Source organism: Cryptomeria japonica, chromosome 3 (assembly GCF_030272615.1).
Source record: "Cryptomeria japonica chromosome 3, Sugi_1.0, whole genome shotgun sequence".
NCBI classification, from domain to species: Eukaryota; Viridiplantae; Streptophyta; class Pinopsida; order Cupressales; family Cupressaceae; genus Cryptomeria; species Cryptomeria japonica.
In genome coordinates, this window is record NC_081407.1 from 374,644,356 (window position 1) to 374,668,242 (window position 23,887).

The 23,887-nt window shown below is 35.0% G+C and overlaps 1 protein-coding gene across 5 annotated transcripts in view; it reads right to left on the reverse strand.

Annotated features, from left to right (window-relative positions):
• Positions 1 to 21,305: 21,305 nt before the first annotated feature.
• LOC131066343 (valine--tRNA ligase, mitochondrial 1) overlaps positions 21,306 to 23,887 on the reverse strand; it is a 53,861-nt gene continuing 51,279 nt past the window's right edge. For all 5 annotated transcript variants that reach the window (XM_058001089.2, XM_058001088.2, XM_058001087.2 and 2 more), the window contains 2 exons: positions 21,753 to 21,898; positions 21,306 to 21,667 (listed from right to left, as the gene is read on the reverse strand). In XM_058001089.2, the coding sequence (XP_057857072.2) occupies positions 21,499 to 21,667; positions 21,753 to 21,898 (315 nt within the window). In that variant the 3' untranslated portion in view covers positions 21,306 to 21,498. The remainder of the gene's footprint in view (positions 21,668 to 21,752; positions 21,899 to 23,887) is intronic.

The window sequence follows — 23,887 nt, forward strand, 5'->3', positions numbered from 1 at the left end:
TCTAGTAGACAAGGGAAACCGGCAAACTAGGAACCGGTATATGAGGTCGACATAGGAGATTGATCCGACAGGTTTACATGGCAACAATCAGCGGCATCAGTCATGAAGTTTAATGTATTTATTTTTGTCTAGGACGACATGTAAATAAATTGTTATATCATTGTAAGCTGACATAAGGCATTCATGTTTATGTTTGTGAAGGGTATTTAACACAGTCCGGATAGGTTATTTTGGATATACATACAAAGAGAAGGAATATATAGTGGTGTGATATTGTGAAAGAAATGTTGATCGAATAAATGTGAATATAATATTTTGTAGTCGGTCTTGGTTATTGGTTTAGAGGTTTGGGATGCGAAGTAAGTTACCAGTAAAGGAGGACGCACTAAAAACCAGTACAGACAGTGCTTAACCCGGAAATCATCCAGCATAGTAGATGCATTCTCTGAGTTCAAAATTGTGTTTGTAAACCAGTATTTGGTGTTCGTAATCAGTGAGGCTCCTTTTGTGATGAGCAGTGCACTCTAGGTTGTTGGCCTTCCTGCATGTGCAGGCCCCTATTGTAATATTTATTAATTTGGCCAGTGGATAGATATTGTGGGCCACCAATCCCACCATTATTTTTCCTCTTTGAGGTTTTCCACATATAAATCTGTGTGTTATGGTGTATGTTCTTGTGGTGGCATCATTTTTACTTACTGTTATATTCTTTTATGGTTACCGGTTACTAAATTACTAATAAGGTTAAATTTGGTATCACTGGTAGAATATTGATTCACACCCCCCCCCCCCTCTCAGTGTTCTTGGATTCCAATATAAACAGTATAACTCAAAAACCTAGCCCCATAACCATATAATTGAAAACCCCATAAAACATAACAACCTTGACCACCTAGACACAAACACAAACACACACACACACACACACACACACACACACACACACACACACACACACACACACACGTACATATGTATATGTATATGTATATGTATATGTATATGTATATGTATATGTATATGTATATGTATATGTATATGTATATGTATATGTATATATGTATATATGTATATATGTATATATATACATATATATATATGTATATGTATATGTATATGTATATGTATATGTATATGTGTATGTATGTATATGTGTATGTATGTATATGTTTATGTATGTGTATATGTATATGTATATGTATATGTATGTGTATGTGTATGTGTATGTATATGTATATGTATATATACACATAAACCTACATATATATATATATACACACATACACACACACACATATATGTATGTATTTATGTATTGTTGGACATTGTTACTGCTAGGACATGTTTTTGTCATTGATGTCAACATATTCCTATGATCTATTGTTCCAGTGGTTTCAGATTGGTTTATTGGGATCATGGTTCACTATATGGAGTATTTCTAGTATCATTATATCTCTTTGTATTGGTTTCGGGGATCTGGGACTTTAATTGGTCATGTCATATGGTCCGGTTTACAATTTGGTTCTTCTTCAATATTTTGCAGAGTTCGATATTTTCTCCAGTATATTCTAGTGACATCAGATCTGGAGTTGAGATTTTGGGAAATTGTTTGGGATGTTCATGTGTATCTAAATTTCATATGGATCATGATTTGGTGCTCTGCAAGTTATCCTTCCTCGTGACAATTGATGTTGTTTGAGTGTTTTTGATTTTCAGATGTTGATAGATGAAGATTTGATAAGTAGTGTTGGTGCAGCTGTTATAGATGATTCTAACATGCTTGTTGGTGTTTCCTAATTCTGTCCTATTTGTTTTGATGATCTATAAAGAACTAGGAACTTCAATATGCTCAGCTACACTTATCTCATATCAGGAATAAATGTCTGATGGCCAAGTTATAATTAAATTTGATGTTTTGTTTATCTGATGGTGTTCTTCATGATATGAGACCTATTTGGTGGTGTAGCATGTTGTGGTTGATCTTGGAGTTGATTCTGATGGTGTTGCATGTTTGAGAATTTGGTTTAGGTCCATTTTATGTCATGTATATCATTATATTGGTCTTGTGGTCGATCTTTGTATTGTGTGATGTAATTTTGTAATTGAGAGTTGAGGGTTTGGCCGACCTTGTTGTCAAGGTTGATGATCGGTATATATAGGTGGTATAGTCATGTAAATTAGGTATCAATGAAGTGTCTGCATTATCAAGGAATGGTAAAGTTGTGAACAAACGAATACATCCTTCAGCATTGTGATTGAGTAGAGATTGAAGTGTTGTAGAGTAGACAAATGTGCTTAGCCAAAAATGTCATCAGGCATTTGTAGATGCTATTCTTTTAGTTCATTTAATTTCAAATTGTTATCTAAATATTTTGTAGGTCAGTGAGACTTCCTTGTAAGGTAGTGAACCTTCCCTGAGGTTTGTAGCCTTCCATTTTATTATACTTTGAACAATGAGCTCTAAGCATTGAGCCTGAATGCAAGTGCATTCCCCATTGTAATTATTTTCACATACTACTATAGAGGATCATCTAATTATGGGTAGGTTCCCACCGTTTTTTTTTTTCCTTAACTGATTTTTCCATGTCAAAATATTGGTGTTGTGTGTTGTGCTATCAATTTACTTATCTTTGTCATAGCTGCAATTAATCAGATTTGCATTTGAGGTTAAGTTTGCTAATCTGGTGAAAACTAATTCACCCTCCCTCCCTCTCTCATTTTTCCATCATTATTTTTTCCAACAATTGGTATCAAAGCTACATCCTCCGGAAGAAGCTTGACCACTTGAGGAGATCCGAGATGGCAACTGGAGGTGTTATTTTTAAGAAGGAAAGTTCAAGATTTGATGGAAGTAATTATTCTATATGAAAGAACTGGATAGAGGTGCATTTGATATGTCTTCGAGAGGATTACTAGAAGATTACAAAGGATGCCTATTATGTTCCTCATAATGGACCAGTTATTGTTGCTGAGATCAAGGATGCTGAAAATAAAATTAGAGCTAAGGAAGCATTGCTGAGTTCCCTAACTGATTCAGAGATGACTAATATGGTGGGACTTTAGACTGCACATGATATCTGGGAGAAGCTTGAGACCTTATATGAAGGAGATAAACAATTAAAAGTTGCTAAGTTGCAGAGTTTGAAAGGGAAGTATGAGATGTTGAAGATGGGAGATGATGAGAACATATCAACCTTCATGTCTAGGGTGAATGACCTTGTCCTAGGTATCAGATTTGTCGGTGGAACCATTGAAGAAGATGAAATTGTTGCTAAGGTGCTGAGATTATCGCCTCCTACTTACAAACATAAGGTAGTTGCTATTGATGAGATCCGGAGTGTGACTACTGTGACGAGATATGTTGGTTGGAAAGATTGTTGCATTTGAACTGAGCAAGTTTGGTGAATCACATGGAAAGTTTGAGACAGCATTTAGAGCATTTGTGTCTGGAAAGCAGAAGTATGATTCTGAAGAATGTAAAATATCCAGATATGATAGAGAGAGAAGAGAGACGGAAGAGAAAGAAATAGAATTGGATGAGCTTGAAGCATTGATTTCTTGGAGATTGCCTAAAGGAGCTAGTAAGTATGATGGAAAATTGCCTCTTAAATGTTTCTCTTGCAATAAGATAGGACATTTTACTTCTAGGTGCCCAGAGAGAATGTCTAAATATGAGAGGCATGATAAATTTTATAAGCATGATAGGAATGATAGATATGAGAAGAATGAGAAGTATGATAAACCTTACAAGCCTAACTGGAACTATAAACATCAGAAGAACTGTTATTATGTTGTTGATGAAGGTGTTATAGATGAAGAATCAGAAGGAGATGAAATTGTGTTTATTGTTATTAAAGAAGATGGACCGGTGCCTTTTGATTCCACAACCTGCAGTATTGAGGAGAAAGCTTTAGCTGCTAAAGTTGAAGAGAAAGATGAATGGGAGATTGACAGTGGTTGTTCACATCATATGATCGGTGATAAAAGAAAATTTGTGAATATGGAGAAGTATGATGGTGGAATAGTAAGATTTGGAGATGACAAACCCTGTGTGGTCCATGGTAGAGGTTCTATTTCCTTTGATGGTAAGCATAACACTGATGATGTCTTGTATGTTGAAGGTTTGAAGCATAATCTTTTAAGTGTTGGACAGATGGTTGAAAAAAGTTATGATTTGCAATTCAAGAATGGAAAATGCAAGATCCTAAATGCCTTTGGTATAGAGATTGCATTAGGAACTAAGACTGAAGGTGTTATCTTTCATTTGAATGTCGGTGAGAAAAGTTGCTTGATTTCTCAGATTGATGAAAGTTGGTTATGGCATAGGAGAATGTGTCATGTTGATTTTGACTCAATGATTAAGATCAGTTCCACTCAAGTTGTTAGAGATTTGCCTAAAATTGTTAAGCCTATTAATCTGGTATGCAAGGAATGTCAAATGGGAAAGCAAACAAGAATTTCTTTCAAGAGTAAGCAATATACATCTGATGGATTGTTGGATCTTGTGCATACTGACCTATGTAGACCTACAAGTGTAAGAAGTGTGAAGGGTGACAGATATTTCGTGTTACTGATTGATGATTATTCCAGGATGATGTGGGTTGCCTTTTTGAGGGAAAAGTCAAAAGCATTGGAAAAATTCAAGATATTCAAAGCAAAGGTTCAGACTGAGACGGGATTGAAGCTAAAATGTTTAAGATCTGACAGAGAAGGAGAATTTTTCTCCAGTGAGTTTGACTCATTCTGTGAGAAGCATGGAATTTTAAGACAATTATCTACTCCTAGAACCCCACAGCACAATGGAGTTGTTGAAAGGAAGAATAGAACTATCTTGGATGCTACAAGGACTATATTGATTGAAGGGAATGTTCTGAAGATCTATTGGAGAGAAGTTGTTAGCACTGTTGTTTACACATTCAACCGAGTGCATATAAAAGGTGATTCTGGTAAGACTCCTTATGAGATATGGTTTGGTCATGTTCCTACTGTGAGATATTTCAAAATTTTTGGAAGCAAGTGTTATATCTAGAGGGATGAGGGTATAGGAAAGTTTGATGCAAGAAGTGATGAAGAAAATTTCTTGGGATATTCTACAAAGATCAAAGCCTACCGATGCTAAAATAAGAGACTGGCAAAGATAGTAGAAAGTGCAAATGTGAAGGTCGATGAGAACTGTGGAAAAGAAATCAAAGCATGTAGATATGATGATCAGAATGTTATTTTAGTGCAAACTCAGACAGAAGAAATGAAGCAAAATCGTCCGGTAGAGATAGTTAATCCGGATATTGTTGTCATCGATGAAGAGGTGCAGGAACCTAAAAAATCATAATAATCAAAAGACTCTGAGGTATGTAAGATTGAATCATTCTGAAAATCAAATCATTGGTGATAAAAATAAAGGTATGATGACTACAAGAAGGCTAGTTGCTGAAGAGGTATGTTTAATTTCTAAAATTGAACCTAAAGATGTTGTTGAAGCCTGTAAAGATGAAAATTGGATGAAGGCTATGGAAGAAAAATTGAATCAGATTGAAAAGAATAACACATGGGAACTTGTGCCTAGACCTATAGACAAGAATGTGATTGGTACTAAATGGGTATTCAGGAACAAATTGAATGAAGTCAATGAAGTTGTCAGAAATAAAGCAAGGTTGGTATGTAAAGGATATTCACAAAAGGAAGGGATTGATTATGAGGATACTTTTTCTTTGGTAGCTAGACTTGAAGTTGTTAGACTACTGTTTGCATATGTTGCTTATAAGGATTTCAAGGTATATCAAATGGATGTCAAGTCGGCCTTTTTGAATGGTGATCTTGAGGAAGAAGTCTACATTGAACAACCTGATGGATTTTCATTATCAGATGCTGGAGACATGGTATGCAAACTAAAAAAATCCCTTTATGGATTGAAACAAGCCCCTAGAGCCTGGTATGCTAGATTGGATAACTATTTGCTAAAATTAGGATTTAATAAAGGTATTGTTGATAGTAATCTATATTTCAAAATTGAGAATGATAATATTTTGATTGTTTAAGTTTTTGTTGATGACATTATCCTTAGAGGAGATGATGACTTGAGTATGAAGTTTGTCGGTGATATGCAAAAAGAATTTGAGATGTCTATGATAGGAGAAATGAAATTTTTCTTAGGTTTGCAGATTTCACAGATTGGAAAAGGTATTTTTATATCTCAAGCTAAACATGTGAAATAATTACAAAAGAAGTTTGGGTTAGAATATTCTAAACTAGTTGGAACTCCTATGGTGACTAGCTGCAAATTGTCTAAGAATGATGAATCTCTGAAAGCTAATAGACCTTGTACAGATCTATGCTTTATGGACTATTATACCTGACTCAGACTAGATGTGACATTATGCATGTCGTATGCATGGCTTCTAGATATCAAGCTGATCCGAAAGAGAGTCATATCACTGTTGTAAAGAGGATATTCAAATACTTGAAAGGGACTATGGATTATGGTTTATGGTATCCAAGGAATGAAGATTTCATGTTATGTGCTTACACTGATGCTCACTGGGTTGGTGATGTCGATGACCAGAAGAGTACCTTCGGTGGTGCATTCTTTTTGGGTAAGAAATTGGTTTCATGGGCAAGTAAGAAACAAGATTCAGTTTCCTATCTATTGTTGAAGTTGAATGCATTGTTGCTACTAGTAATTGCACTCAGGTAGTTTGGATGAAACAAATGTTGAAGGATATCAAAGTTATCATTGATGAGCCTAGTATTGTCATATATTGTGATAATTACAGTGCTATTAATATGTCAAAGAACCTGATGCAACATTCAAAGACTAAACATGTATCAATCAAGTATCATTTCTTGAGAGAAAAAGTCAGTGAAGAGGAAGTGAAGCTAGAATATGTGTCTACAAAGGAACAAATTGTTGATATTTTCACCAAGTATTTGCCTGCATATACATTTGGATATTTGAGAGACAGGTTAGGGGTATATATCCCTTCTGATGGGATCTAGATGCATTGAGTTGCATCAATCCGGTGGACTTCACAATCTTATCCTTTTTTACCAGATTGATGAGTTTATGTTGCTCCTTTGATGGAGTAGTCTATAATCATGATTTATTTATCTAAGGGGGAGAGTCCGGTTTTCTATTTTGAGAACCTTTGTCATTAATGTCAAAGGGGGAGAGAAACCATGTGAAAAATTATCTTATCTATTGTTGGTGAGCTTAATCTTAGGGGGAGTTTGTTGGAGATGTTTTATTTCTTTGCATTGATTGTTTTTCACATCCATATGTTGTCATCAATGCCAAAGGGGGAAATTGTTGGACATCGTTGCTGCTAGGACATATTGTTGTCATTGATGTCAACATATTCCTGTGATTTATTGCTCTGCTTGTTGCAGATTGGTTTATTGGGAGCATGGTTTGGTATATGGAGTATTTCTAGTATCATTATATCCCTTTGCATTGGTTTCATTGATCTGGGAGCTTAATTGGTCATATCATATGATCTAATTTATAGTTTGGTTCTTCTTATCAATATTTTGCAGAGTTCAGTATTTCCTCTAGTATATTCTAATGAGATCAGATCTAGAGTTGAGATTTTGGAAAATTGTTTGGGATGTTCATGTGTATCTTCATTTTATATGGATCGTGATTTGGTGCTCCGCAAGTTATCTTTCCTCGTGACAATTGTTGTTGTTTGAGTGTTCTTGAGTTTCAGATGTTGATCGATGAATATTTGATAAGTAGTGTTGGTGCAGTTGTTATAGATGATTCTAAGGTGCAGTTGTTATAGATGATTCTAACATGCTTGTTTCATGATATGAGACCTATTTGGTGGTGTAGCATGTTGCGGTTGATCTTGGAGTTGATTCTGGTGGTTTTGCATGTTTGAGCATTTGGTTTAGGTCCATGTTATGTCATGTATATCATTATATTGGTCTGGTGGCCGATCTTTGTATCGTGTGATATAATTTTGTAATTGAGAGTTTAGGGTTTGGTCGACCTTGTTGTCAAGGTTGATGGTCGGTATATATATAGGTGGTATAGTCATGTAAATTAGGTATCAATGAAGTGTCTGTATTATCAGGGAATGGTAAAGTTGCAAACAAGTGAATACATCCTTCGGCATTGTGATTGAGAAGAGATTGAAGTGTTGTAGAGTAGACAAATGTGCTTAACCAGAACTTTCATCAAGCATTAGCAGATGCTATTCTTTCAATTCATTTGATTCTAGATTGTTGTTTGAATATTTTGTAAGTCAGTGAGACTTCCTTGTAAGGTAGTGAACCTTCCCTGAGGGTTGTAGCCTTTTGGGTTATTATAGTTTGAGTAGTGAGCTCTAGGTAGTGAGCCTAAATGCATGTGCATTCCCCATTGTAAATATTTTCACATACTACTACAGAGTATCATCCAATTGTGGGTAGGTTCCCACCGTGGTTTTTCTCTTAACCAGGTTTTCCACATCAAAATCTTGGTGTTGTGTGTTGTGCTATCAATTTTCTTATCTTTGTCATAGCTACAGTTAATTAGATTTGCATTTGAGGTTAAGTTTGTTAATCCAGTGAAAACTGATTCACCCCCCCCCCCTCTCAGTGTCCATCATTATTGTTGCCAACATGTATGCATGTATGTATGTATGTATGTATGTATGTATGTATGTATGTATGTATGTATGTGTATATGTGTGTGTATACACACATATACATATACATATTTTGATATAACAACATGATAAGACATAGACCGTACAAAATTGAACGCTTGCCTTAAAACATAATGAAAACTGGAAACCCATTTGATAATATAACAACCATAACCGTGTAGACCTTACAAACTGGATGCCTACCTTTAAAAGTCACAAAAAATAGAAACCCATTTGACAACACCCCAACGCACATTGTTTCCCTTTATTTTGGTGTGTTTACGAACACATTCTTTATCAATGATCATAAACACCATGGATGCAAATAAGAGAACTGGCAAATGAAGGAAACCAAAGTCGAAGCACCTTTGCGAAAAAGTTAGAGACTACAAAACGAAATGAACAAACCAAAAAAAATACATATGCAAATTTCAACGATAGCCTTAGTGAGGAGTAATTACTCACCTAGGTCAAATGGCACCAAAACCTACAAGCAACCCCCCTGTTAGATGCAAAAACTTGCAAACAACCACCAAATGGAAGTAACCTACATCAAGCATGAAATAGAAAAATGGAGAAATGTCAAACAAAACAACCTAGCATCAGTTACCTTAAATGACTACTATAAAACAAGATCATCGATAACAATGGCATGGTGAAAAGGTGTCACAAAATACATTAAGGTCTCCATGTGCGCGAGCACCTTGGCACATAAAAATGATGGTTTTCAATCCTCAAGAAAAACACTTTTGGTTGCTAAAGTGATGAACAATCTAGAACAAGTGTGAAAGGAGGGAAAGTGGATGTGTTTAACAATGAAATAAACCATTTAGTGGTTCTTGCATTGGATATTAGGTAGTAAATGGGTCTGTGAAATACAAGGTGATACGTAGTAAATGCCCCTTGCTAGATGGAATTTAGAAGATGGTGTGGTATTAATATTGTTGGTATTTTGGATATGTTGATATGGTTTTGTCATTGATGTCAACACTTGTCAACACTTATCAGCACTTGGAGATTTGGTTATGTTCACCGGCAAGTTAGTGACTTATGCACAGTCACCGATATTTGGTTCACCGGCAGGTTATATTGTTCACCGGCACTTGGAAAGACTTGGAGACTACTTGGTTATGTCGAAGACATTGTTCGGACACTTTGTTTTGGTGTTTTGTTCATTAGTTTGATCGGGTTTGCATATTTGTTGTTATCGGCAAATAGGTCTAGGTTATGCACCGGCAGGCATATCTATTCCAGATCAGCACGGCACGTCAAGAAGATAATTAGTTATTATTGTAAATGCATTGAGCCGACATCATGCATCGGATATTGTTTCATTTGTAATTGATTTTATTGTAATATCTTTTAGTAAGCCGGCCTACTCAATTGGTCTTAGGTTATGGTATAAATGTAAGATCTCATTTGTGAGACTGATATAGGTTTTGGGAAAAAGGATTGTAATTCGGTATATGTGATTATAAGCAGAGCTATACACGCAGACATCATTCAAGATTGAAGGAAGGTTTGAAGAAGGCATATCAAAGCTAAACCGGTACTGAATCCAGCATATGAAGATGTTATTTTGAGCAGTACATTATCATTGGATTTAATCATCCAATTGTAGTCAATGTGACTCCCATTTTGTGATTGAGCAGTGAGCTCTAGGCAGTTGGTCTTTCTGCATGTGCAGACTCCATATTGTACACACATAATATCTGCAGTAGTATCATATGATTGTGGGTAAGGTTTCCCACCGTGTTTTTTCCCTTACAGGGTTTCCACGTACAAATATTTGTGTTATGTGTTGTGGATGTTATTGCCTTTTTGTTTCATGCATTAATCTTTACCGGTACTGCAATTAACTAATAAATTGTCTACCGGCATAAAGTTTGGTCTACCAGTATTAAGCATTAAGTTTTGGTTAAGTTGTTTTTGGTTTAAATTTATTGGACAATTGATTCACCCCCCCCCCAACTCTCAGTTGTCTCTGGGACCTAACAAATGCAACTCGTCCTTTGCAAAGAGTGGTGGACTGCTTGCATGCCACATAGACAATACAACTTAGATGCATGCCTTGACATGCCACTTCTCTCGATTGATGTGCACATGTCATGTTGACTCAAAATTGGGTCCCTTTTGACACCTTGAACCAATCGCACTATTACATGTGGCAAATCCTATTTAAGCTAGCTAGAAAGTATTTTTCCAAGTTTGCAACTAGTTTGACTATGTGAGAGAGTAGTTGGATGCCAACATATGCATATGTGATAGTCTGCGTAGTGGCCCGAACATATATAGGATACCCGCTTTTTTCCCTCTCCCCTATTATTGTAATTCATGTTTAAGATTGAAACAATACCAAAAAATATGGAAGGGACGCGAAACAACAATCTTCTCCTTGTTGTGTGACCAATGAATGAGAAGGTTTGGAAGGCAGAACTCATAATTAATTGTCATGTTTGGTTTGTCATATTCCATTCTTGGTATAGATAAGGTTCTATGTAGAACACTCATGAACGACTTTCTACTTAAAATTTAGGCACGACTAAAACAAAATGGTGATACTTATTCAATTTCTCTATGATATTAAAATATTTAAAAAGAATAGATCACAAATTCCAGATGAAATATACATTACATAAAATGGGCACCCACTTAACTACTATTATTTTTGCAAGATGTATAGAGCCAGTCAAAATAAGATGAATTAATAGTCTCTCCAAAGCGCACATGAGCCCAATGCAAGATGAAACTTGCCTTGTCATTTCCCTATTCGTTCACCTGCTCTATCTAGACATTTATCAAGGTGATAACTTCTCTCAAGCATGCAACAGAAGGAAGAACAACATTGACGCAATATGGTTCACAAGTGTTGTAAAATTGTTTGTCCAACTTAAAGCTAGATGGGTAACCATTGAAACCTGCAAGAGAGAAATCAAGCTTGAGATAATAATAATTATATTGGATGCTATATAAGAACCAAAGAAAAATGAATAAATAAATAACACATTTGCAACTTAGCTGTAATATCTTCTCTCTTGAGGTCTCTAAGGTCGACTCTTCTCGCCTAGAACAATTTGAACTTTTTGCCCATTGTGCCCTCTGTTGTTCTGGTGGGTGTGGGTTTGTCTTCTTCCGTCATGCCCCCATCCTCTCCTATGTAAGTGGGTGCCCCCTTTGTGTCTGTTGTGGGGGTCAATGATGGTTGTCCTCCACTAGGTGATGTTGGTACTATGGTTGCCTTGCCTGGTGATGTTGTTATTGCTCCCTTTAGTGATGGTAGCCCTGTTTGAGTTACTATAGGTGCTAAGGTCCCTCCTAGACCTGCTAGTGGGCGAAGTTTTGCATGTGTGGTAAGATCTTTTGCTCCTCCCAAAGAGAAATTTTGACCTCTTTCTTGTGCCAAAACCTCCCTAGCGGTGGTTTGTGGCCAAGATGTGGTTGAAAATGTTGGCTTTTATGAACGTTGTGGATTAGTGTGCAGATTTGTTGGTTTTTGGCATTCTCTTCCTGACCTTCATTGTTGGGTAAGTGATTCCTAGAAGCCTTTAGTTGCTAGTAGCATTGAGCTTTACCCTTGTGCTAAAGGTTTTTTCATTGCTTCATTTGCTTCTTCTCATGATGGTGACTTAATAATTGGCAAGTTGTGGGGTTGGGGAGTTAACTCTCTCTCTGTCAAACCTTGGACAACTTCTTTTAACCCCCTTATCGAACAACTAAATGTGCATCCGATTTCGGTTCACCTTCCTAACCTCCCCCTTCATTTCTGGGAGCATTCTTGTTATGAGGCTATTGGTAACTCTATTGATCATTTCTTGAAAGTGGATGATGCCACGGCTTCCATGGGCCATTCTACCTTTGCCCGTTGTGATGGGTGAAAATTAGGGTTTCACCATAGAATGTAATAAAACTGCTATTTTTTCTTAATTACCATCACATTAGGGAGAGATAGGAATTTGATAGATCTAAGCTTGATAGATCAAGGTTCTAATTAGATCAAAGCCTCCTAAATTGGGATCTTCTTTCCCTAAGATTGAATTGTATTTTTAAATTGTAAAAGATTAGGATAAAATAGTGAATTGTTGAAGAGATTGGGCATAAATAATGAGCTATAGTCATCGTATGGAGCCAGAAACCTAGATCTGGTCGAAGGAATATGATTTGGATCTGCTCCCTGAAATTCGACTTGAATTGTCGGGACTGTGGTGGTATATTTAAAATTTAAAATTCATCATCCAAAGGTGAACCTATTCGTCTAAAGCTCTGTATTTGTTCCTACACATAGTGAAAAGGGGGAAATGGTTGGGAATAGGGGTTTTCCTAAGTCAAACCCCTGTTTAGGAATTAACCTTGAATGAATAGATGCAAATACTGAAATTAATACTAGAAAGATATACCTCAAATTTATAATTGTTGATAATGACGCTTTTCTTCTTTGAATGTAATCACATATGTTGTATGAAATGGCATGAACCTAACAAAACCCTAATCACATGTACATGCTTGCATATGAATGTAGTTTTTCTCCACAATGGTTGAATGATGAATATGCAGCCTTGAAGATCTTTGAAAATGCTTGATAATGAATGCTTCATGGATACAAGGATGATAGATTACTTATAGTCTTAGAATGGATAGAGTGGGTAGATAAAATTAGGTTGATAAAATATCTTTATATAGGCTTGTCTAGGTAAATTACCAATTAGGCCGACCTCCAACGGTCATGCGAAGCCATGGAGATAAATTCCGTTGGAGAGATATGGCTTTGACCCTAATTCAAATTTGAGCCCCATTAAGAGAGATCATGGCATTGGGTGCCATTGCCTAGGACCAGGACAGTAGGAGGCTCGGTCCTTCTCCAAAAGGGACCAAAATAAGCCTCAAGGGAGAGGGTTACCTCACCAAGGAATCCATCAATGGGTGTTAATTACATCAGAATTGGATAATATGCACAAAATGGACCTAGTCAGGTGATCCGAATAAGACACGCTAAAGTAGGGGCACAAATATGAGGTGTAAATTGGCTTGGTGACAATTTACAATGCTACACCTGTATTTTAATCGACATTGACATCTCCATGCCCAGGTCCCTGGGGATGTGGTTCTTATGGTTGGGGATAGGCCTTGGACTCAATCATTGGATTAAGAGGGTCTCCCCTTTCGCTATCGAAGATACTTTTCTACATGCCACTTAGCTTCAGATTGTTATCTCTCGCCACAAAGGTGCTACTACTTGGTGGAAAGAAGCTACGGTTGATCACTTGATTGTCAAGGCTTCTGATTCGGATGATTTTGATGACTCCTAACAAGAGGATGATGACTACTCCCAAGTTGAGTTTGTGCCTCTTACTGGTATTGAGGCCCATGTTGGCCCTATGGTTGTTACCAATGTTGCCTGCTCTGGCCCCATGGCTCCATTTGTTGCTCTTGTTCTATAGTAGAGAATTTCTCTTGATGATTCTACTCTTGCTATGGTTCTACAGCAGTGATCTACTCTTGGTGAATCTACTCGTGTTGTGGTTCTATAGAAGCAATCTAGTCCTAGTGAATATACTCCTGCTGTGGCTATGCATCTACAATAAGCTCTTGTGGCAGACAATAACTCTGCAGGGATTCCCTCGCTTGATCCTTCTCGTGATATTTCTAATAACAATATTGTTTAGATAGTTGTTTATCACAGGCGAAAGGGTAAGATCTCACCCCCAAACTCCTTTGGGTCAAGTTTTGGTTTTCTCTTCCCACTCTTTAGTCAAGGTTTTGGGTTGTTGGTGGTTTGACGGGCTTTTAGTAGTAGTCTTTTCATTTGCTATTAAAGGATTGTTAGACCATATGGTTTGTTAAGGGTTTGCACCCTAGTTTTGATTCCTTTCTTTTTTGCCACCTATTGGTTGTTTGTATAAAGGGTTGGCACCCTTGTTTTGCTACTTATTTTAATCAAAGACATCAATAGAAGTCCAAATTGGGTAGCAGTTGGATGAACTTGATGGACACATTAATTAATATTTGAAATAAGGTTATTTTTTTGTATTGAAAGAATGTATTAAATATTACATAAGAAAGACAGTCAAAAGACTATTAAAGATAAAATAGAGCCCAAGAAGGAAACTATAAGAGAAAATAAGACTTGCTTGTTTACAAGCAAGAAACTTCAGAAGAATAGCAACAACAAGACATAGGAAAAAAAAAAGAGAATAAATTTTATGGCATAGGTGAAACAAATTTACTTTGTTGACTCACTAGCAAGGACATAAGCAAGACCAGGAAGAACACTACGAGCAATGATATAAATAAAAGAGACAACAAAGCAATACAAATCTTATTGTTAATCTGCGAGCAATGGCATTAGCAAGACTAGAAGACACAAGAAATCTTCAAAAGAAGATTTTAGGTTCTTTGCCATTACAACTTTCTTTTGTTGAGTAGAAGCTTAACCTACAGTTTGATTTGTTGAATCTAGAAGTTAAACTTTAAATTCTTCTTATCTCTACCTATAATTGAGAGAAAAGTGATATATGAGTAAAGCTAGAAATACAAACTTGTTGGTGAGCATTAAGGTTATAAAAAATAGCTTTAAGTTAATTTGTGTTCAAAGATAGTTGACAAGTCATTAAAAATGAAGTTTCACTATTTTTTTACAAATTGACATCCCCAAACGATATACTTTATGTTTTCTTACGTTTAACAAAAAGAACAATTAACTGATTGGATCATTATACATTTGTTAAGTAGGTTTATTAGCAATTACCTTTAAGGTCTCGATTGAATTCCAAATCGAATTGCAGGTTCAACTATCAGTGTAATAATTACTATTAAAAAGAAACACAAGTCTAATGTTGGTTTCTTTCAAACAAAAATAAACTCAACTCAAAGAAATGTACATACAATTGTAATTTTGCAAAGTAAACTACTCATATATATCTGAGACTTCAATGAAAAATAAATAAACGAAAATATAGGAAAAAAAATTAAAATTAAAATGGGCTCTTATAGCTAAAGAGAAGAAATTAAAAAAAAAATCATAACAAAATTGGCGGCCAAATAATCTAAGGAGTGGCCACTTTTTTTGCATGATGCACCCAGTGAACACTCCTCTTGAAGTAAAATAAAATAAATATTTAAAATAATTTATTAAAAAAAATCACGATATTGTAAAATATTTTTTTTTTAAATAGATAAGTTTGGGGTTTAAGTTAAAAATAATAAAAAGAAGAAATCACATAATATAAAATATTCAAAATAGAATGCTTATTTTGTAAAAGTAAATTCTAATGTTGTAATTACAAAGATGATTTTCTCAAGATTTGGTGAGATAAAAAATAACATAATAAAAAATAGAATATTTTTTTAAGATAATTCCATGAGATAGTAAATAACATTAAAAGAAGAAAAAAAAATTATATTTAGTAAAAATAAATTAAGTAATTACAAAGATGATTGTAATTATAATTAAATGTTAGTATAAGCAAAAGGATACATTTTCAAAAGTAAATATCAAAATTATAAAGGCAATGTTACAAATATAGTAATAAATGCCTCCATAAATAAAATGGATCAATCATCAAGTGTAAATAATCATAGAGACATATTAACATTTAATAATAAATGCTATTATAAGTAAAATAATAATATCATCAAATTTAAATGATCTAAATTTAAAGGTAATATTATAATAAAGATAATAAAAGAATTTCTAGTAATACTATGTATTAAACTATAACAGCCTCAAATTCAAATTATGAAATTAAATAGAGGTTCAACCGAACCAAGGCTGGGTAAAGATTAATTTTGACGGTGCCTCAAGGGGAAATCATGGAGTTTTGGGTGTTGGGTGTATTGCTTGGGATGATGCGGGTAGGATCCTTGTCAAAGGTGCTCAAAGGTTACCAAATGGCACAAACAATGAAGCTGAAATTTGAGTTGTGTCGATGGCAGTCGAGCTAGCTTGTAATCTCAAAATCCCAAAACTACATCTTGAAGGGGATTCCAACATAGTTACGGATGCAATTTCAAGTGGATCTTCTCAATGTTGGCAAATAAATAAATTTGTCTCTATTATTTGTTCAAAATTGGATCTTTTCAAGATTTTAAAATTTCACATATCCGACAGGAAGGCAATGGGAAGGCTGATGATTTGTCCAACCTGGGATGTGAATTGGACCCCCAAGGTATTCGATGGTGGGATAGCTTAGGAGAAGATGCGGCATGGGATATACTTGAGCAGTACTCGATAATGATTTCACTAGCCATTGGAATGTACTGTGCATTAATTTCACCTTGTTTTTGCTCTTTGTGTCAATCTTACTTCTTCATCATTAAGTTTGAGTTTTCACCTAGAATTATTACCATGACAAGTTTTTTTGTGATTGGATGTATGCGGGGTGGCACGTTTTTTGTCGCGCGGATGGGTTGGTTTAGTCATGAAATCGAACGATTCTAGATTTGGCAGTCATTTGTTTCCCTTTATGTGTGGCTTTTCCTGGTTTTTGGAGAGGGAGTGAGGTGTGGAGGTGGAATTGCTAATCTCAGCCTCTTTGTTTAGAGATGGAGGCCAACTTCACTCTTCATTCCACCAAGCAACAGCTAGCATTTTAGGGGGCATCTCTAATAAGCAGTTGGGTGGCATTTTTCTCTGTGATGAGGAGGAAATTTTGAACATTATCAAGAGACTGTTGGGTCGTGAGTATTTGATGTCTGAGTCTCAGTACAGAACAAATATGGACATTGTTTCCATGTTGGTAGCTTGGGGTCTCTCTTTTGGGACCAAAGTAGAGGTTGAGTGGGTGGCCAAAGCTTGTTTTTTGTCTCTCTCATGTGGTTTGGTTTCTCTGTTGGGGAGAGCAGTTCTATGGAAAGGTTTGAGACTTTCATTTGGGGAAGGAGTAGTGCTCGATTGTGTGAATGTGGAATACAGGTCGATTATGCTTTGGCGGGATGGTGTTGACCGTGTGACAAGAATTGATGAGGCTCGGGAGGCGAGGGAGGATTTGTTGGTATATATTCACTAAGGGACAAGGCTCGTGAGGCAAAGAAGATGTAGAATCGTGGCAAGAAGGTGGTGACTAGGTTGCAGAGGTTCGGGGTTTTGATTTCGACCAAAATTTGAATACCAAGTAGGAAATCTTTTTGTCCTATGTCTAATTTTCACAAATTAGTTTAGACCAAGTTGTAAGGTTTTGAAAGTTTAAGTTGGGCTAGGGTAGATGGATGAAGTGGCTGTCTGCGTACAGCTTTTAATGTCGAATATGCAGTCTATTATTTTTTGCTCTCGAACTCTAGGTTTATCCTTTGTTTATGGACCAATTAGATATGTATGCAGTATTTTCATATTAATATAAAAACCTCTATATTATCGATCAAAAAAAAACTACCTCATGCTTTTAAGCTATCACTCGAATGGATCTTTAAAGGTTGAAGTTTTTTTTACCCTTAAATTAATCTAGCAAAGAGGAACCTCCTAATGTTTAACCTACCCTCTACTTACATTTAGAGGAAATAAATTTATCTTTCATTTAATATAATCAAAATTGTGTTAGCCATAGAGGTCACTCTAACAAAAAATTAGCCTTGATAATATCCCACATGGTTACCATAAATAACCTATTAAGGTATGGCTAATGTGGACACATTAGAATATCTTGGGGCATTTAGCTATAAATTCTCTTATATAAACTTAAGTATGGTTAGTCTGGTCCCAAGTCCTAGGGCCTTAGCCCTCGAGGATCAACCACCTTCTTGTAGAAGTCCTAAAACACCCTAGATAATTACCTATTAGGTGTCACGAATATGAGTTGCATTATGAGTTTTTTTTGGACTGAATTATGACCTTTTCATGTTTCACTTCCATGCAAGTTAGGAGAATGGTGTTGCATTGGTGAGCTTCTTGTTATCTTGTCAAGTGAGCTTATGATAAATGTTTGTCCATCCCTGATTTTAAAAAAATCAAGTTTTCATATGAAAAAATTGAGCACGACATTATCATTATTTTGGACTAACTATCGACAAATTGTTGACCTTGTATTAGAAATGTATAGCAATAAAGGCTTATCATAAACAAGCATGAGAATTGGTGGATTAGTCAAATATTGTTTGGTATCATCAAAATAATATTGTCATTCTTTATTCCATTGAAACTTGGTATCTTTCTTTACTAACCGGTAAAGCAAAAGTAAAATTAGTTAACTATGAACTAAAATGTAAGTGGCTTAGGTTTTTCCTTGGAGATTTATGAAGTTGTCACTTTTGATGTGGAGGCATATTAACAATAGTATCTATCTTCTTGGTATAAACCTCAATGCCTCCCCTGGATACAATGAAACCCAATAAGAGGCATGACAACACAATAAAATATATCTTGTAAAAAATAAAACATCTTAATTTGATCTTCGAGGTTATAATATTTTAATTGTAGCCTAAAAATCCATCCATAAATGCTACCATCTCAAGTCTTCGAATAAAATCAACAATCATATCAATATTATGCAATGGAAAATCATCTTAAGAGAATGTCTTAGATCTAGAAATAATGCATTTGCATATATGCTTGTCAAGTTTGGCTACAAGAACTATATTTAAAATCCAACAAGAATAATTGGCAGGTCTAATGAAGTCCACTTTCAATATTTTCATCTTTCTCCTTCACCATTAGTCTTTGGCTTGCATTTTTGTAATTTGTTATTTGGCAACTTTGGCATCCAGGTCAAGAACAATATTTTGCATGACAATGTAACTAAAGATACCAGATATATCATGATAAAACATGAGAATATGTCACCATAATCCTAAAGGAGGGTGGATCTATTATGCCACTAAAAAGGGTTTTTAACATTAACCAATTTTCAACAGTCTTTAATGATTTTCAATTTCAACCGCAAATCATCACTAAAATGTTTAGTGGTTAAATCAACAAACATTTTCAAAGAAATGTCTAGTGAAGAAAAGGTTTCCCCAAAAAAAGAATGAACCTCGAGAGCATATGGAAAACCTCTATCAAAATGAAATTTACGCAAATCCTCATAGACACCCATGATTAAAATAAGATATTTATTATTGGCAAAAATGTCTAAAGAGGAAGTGCAATGTGTTATGTATAATAAATTAACTCAAGATGCACTAATTGTAGAGTTGTGTCATGATTAACAACACAAGCTAATCAAAAGATTGTTGTGTTTCTCTTTGTTCTTAACCTTGGTAGTAGAAAAAATCAAATCAATAATATTACACTTTTGTGAGGGTTGTTCAAACAAACCTTTTCTATATACCCATTTTTTTAAAGAATAGAAAATCATTTATTGTATTGGTGGAGTAACTATGAATAAGCAAGATTAACACTAAACTCATATCCATGAGAAAGAACATCATTTATAATATCATTATGAAAAATTGAATGTGGTCGACCATTAATAATGGGAGCCATACATGGAGGGATAGTATAATAGCTATCACTCACTTCATGTTCTTTTTCGCAGAGAGGCATGAAATCAAGATAATCCCGCTCATCCTCAAGATTAGAATGACGTGTAAATGAAGGAGAAAAGATTTTTGGTAGTATGGTAGGTGTAGTCAATCAATTATAAAGTACTAGAAATTATATTTCGAGGATGGTCATCAAATGTCATGAATGTTCAAAGTTTAATGAAGTGTAGAAGATGCAATGCGCATGGCATGAATCCAAGGACAACCCCGGAGAATATTATGCACTGAAGAATAAGCCATTCTTGGAACATAATATCAAAAGTAACAAGTTCTTAATCTAAATATCCCCATATTTATCCATAATACATCGCAATCAATGCTCCTAAATGATATGGGGAGGAAACTCAAGGCACAAATGAAATCTTGACTTATTATAACAGATAGGCTCAAGAATAATGCCCTTAATAGGAGTGGCATCGAATGGAGCAATGATTTAGTTAGATCTCTCAAATGAGTGTATTAGTCCAAAAGAGTGTTTAAAGTGGAATACCCTCTTATTGATCAAGTCATTATCTCTCAACCATTTTTTTTATGTATGTCCAATCATATGAACTCTAAAGTAGACAAAAACATGAAAAGTAGGTATGTCCCTAAACAAAGAAGACTCGGTATGAAAGGCAAGACATAATGATGCACAGACCATATGGATAATTAAAGGGTGGACAAGCATTGAATGATCAATCATGGGAAGGCTTAACTAATTGCATCGTATTCTTAAGCACTTTTGGATAGAAAAAGTGGACGACAAAAGTATGTCAAATTGAAAGGTAGAACATACAAGATGAATCAAGCCATTGTAAAACATTACCACTCAAATGAAGTCTAACTCACTAATCAAGAAGATATTATCATCTATGTATTCATAATTTACAAGTAAATATGACTATGTAAAGATGATTCAATAGACTTGTCAAAATAATGTAATAAATTCTCACCAAGGACAATAGTGCCATTATATAATAATAAAAAAGAGCTAACGAATAGTCAGTAACATCTTCATGAGACTAATGAACTAGCATCCTTATCCTAACTATATCTTACTGCATATTTGTAAAGATCAAATGATTGTCATTTCTCATTCTGTGTAATGGTGCTTCTCCTCGATAAAGCAATACACAATTTTGTGATAAAATATAGAGTCCCATATTTGCAACCAATAAATCATCAATGTCATTACGCAACTAAATACTGTTGTAATACAAAAAAACATGACAGAATAACAATACCTTATTTTCATAATCAAAGCACATATTTAAGACAAGGTTCATGAATGGACAAATCTTATCTTTGCATAGGACCTCCAACAAATAATTGTCAAGTTTCTGGTCAGACGAGCTAAGCTCTTCTGAGTTACAAAACTGTTCCATCTTTACTCAACATTTAACATCTGAAAATTTCCTTTTTATCTGCTGTTGACCAGAAGTTTTTCAAAATTTGCATTTGCCTCCTCAATGATGTTCATTTCAGCCATTAATTTATTTAACTTGGCCAGGTTTTCTTCTTGAATATGGGCTGGTACTTTTTCGTTATAGCCAGGAATGTTCATTTTCTTTGAGAGTGCTTCCTGTTGCCTGCTACCAGGAACAAAATGCATCAGATCAAGAAATAGACATGAATACCCCTATGGTATGGTTTATGTAACCTAGTCTAACTTACCTGGAAATATCGTCCTTCTTTTTGCTAAGTTTTGAAAGTTCAACCTCTGCATCTACTTGGCCTCGAAGTAATAGGTAAGTAGAAATCTGCTCATTTACAATATTTACCGCACACCCAATTGGAGGCGCATCACTTTCCCTTAGCACCTAGTAAGATACACATCAAGTACATAAGTTAGTTGGTGTTATGTACGCAGCTATTAATTCAAAAATAAAATGTATACTATAGTAAATTAACGGCTGTGAAACAAAAGACAGACTGAAAAATGAAGGCATGTAAATGCCAAAGATGATAGTGAATTCCAGATAACATCATTTAACTCTAACTACATGATGTTTCTAATGCATTTTGGGGGTTTAATACAACAAAACTTGAATTTTGGTTTGGAATTTGGCTTAGAACAAAACTTAATAAAAATGACTCACCCTCAGAAAACACAATTTGAATAAATTAAATATTTTTGTAACATGCATATGTTACTCATCAATATGATGACATAAATGGCAAATCTATATGACATAAAAATTCAAGATATTAAGCACATACGAGAAGTTTAAAATGATAAACCATAATACAGACTACCCATGGAATCCATATTGAGATGACATAAAAGTACAGAGGTCAAATCACATCAAAAGAAAAGTAAACTAGGAACATTGAAGATTTTAATGCAACACGAGAATGAAGAGAGCAACTCTGCTGGCCAGATTGGTGATTGCCTCCACTTCTGTTTTTTAATTCAACACAAGAATAAAGACTGCAACTCCACTGGCCAGATCGGTGATTGCCTCCACTTCTGTTACTAGATAGTAGATGCTAATTAATTCAATGACAAAAACCGCAAATCTGTGTCTTTGACATTAAATTTAAAATATTGAGCACACACTGGGAAAAGTATAAAATGCTTAACAATAATACAATTACAGACTACTCTTGAAGGTCATCTTGATATGGCTTAAAACACAGGTGAAATCACACAAAAAAATTTAAAAAATAAATTCTAAATGAATGAAGAGTCAAAGACTTCAATAGTAACCACGAGAAAAAGAAAGGATCTCCACTGGCTACAAGAATAAATAATAAGCACATATGATGGAGAGTATAAAATGCTTAAAATGTGGAGTAATCGTGGAGATCAGCTTGAGATGACTTAAAATCACAAAAGGTTACATCACAAAAAAATTAAAAATTAAATAATCCTAATTAAAAATGACCAAAGAATCTATAATTTCAATACTGACCACAAGAAATAAACTATAAAGACAGCATCTTCAATGGCAACATTTATCTACCCAATGGAAAGTTCATAAACACTAAAGGGTAGTCTGTAGACTCTTCCGATAAACTAGGAAGACCTGATACATGCAGGTATTAACCATTAGGGTGTTCGGTATTGGACTCGACAAAAGCTCAGAAAGCTCTTTTTTGACTTGGACCAAAATTCAGCAAAAACTACACAATTAGAAAAATAAAGTCTGTGAAATAATATTCTTAATGGTTTTTATTTCAAATTTCAAATTCATTGTCTGTTTTATGAGATTCACAAGCCACCTGAACTTGGCCATGTCTCTAAATTGAGGTTACAGACTCACTGAGCCTGGATCAGAGTCAAATCCACAAGTCCTTGCTGAGTCTCAGACTCTCAACACAGTACTAACCATGACCCAAGTCCTTTTCTTTTGCAACTTATATATTCAGAGCTTATCTTGCCCCACCAGAAGGTTATTGAAAGCTTTATAATGATTTCCCCGGGTAAATTGTTGGGGTTAAATATTGCTGTCATATGCAGCCTTCGATTTATGGTTGGCCTTGACATCCATTGTCTTTCCAAAAATGCTTTTCAGTCAGATAGCATCTACCCAGTCAAGACTAACAATCCCTGTGCATATATGCTTATTATAGATGACAATACATTTAGTCTTAGGAACTTCCAAAAGAGAAACTTAGAGAAATTGGAAAAGGATTAACCAAGCTTACCTTCATTATGTTCTGTCATGCCCCGCCTAGTTTAATACAAAACACAGCACAAAAGTGAATGGCCTAAACAATAAGAAGCTTACCTGGGGTTTAAATGTAAACAATCAAATATTATCACTAGATAACTATGGGCCGACTCGGGTATTATGAAATATACA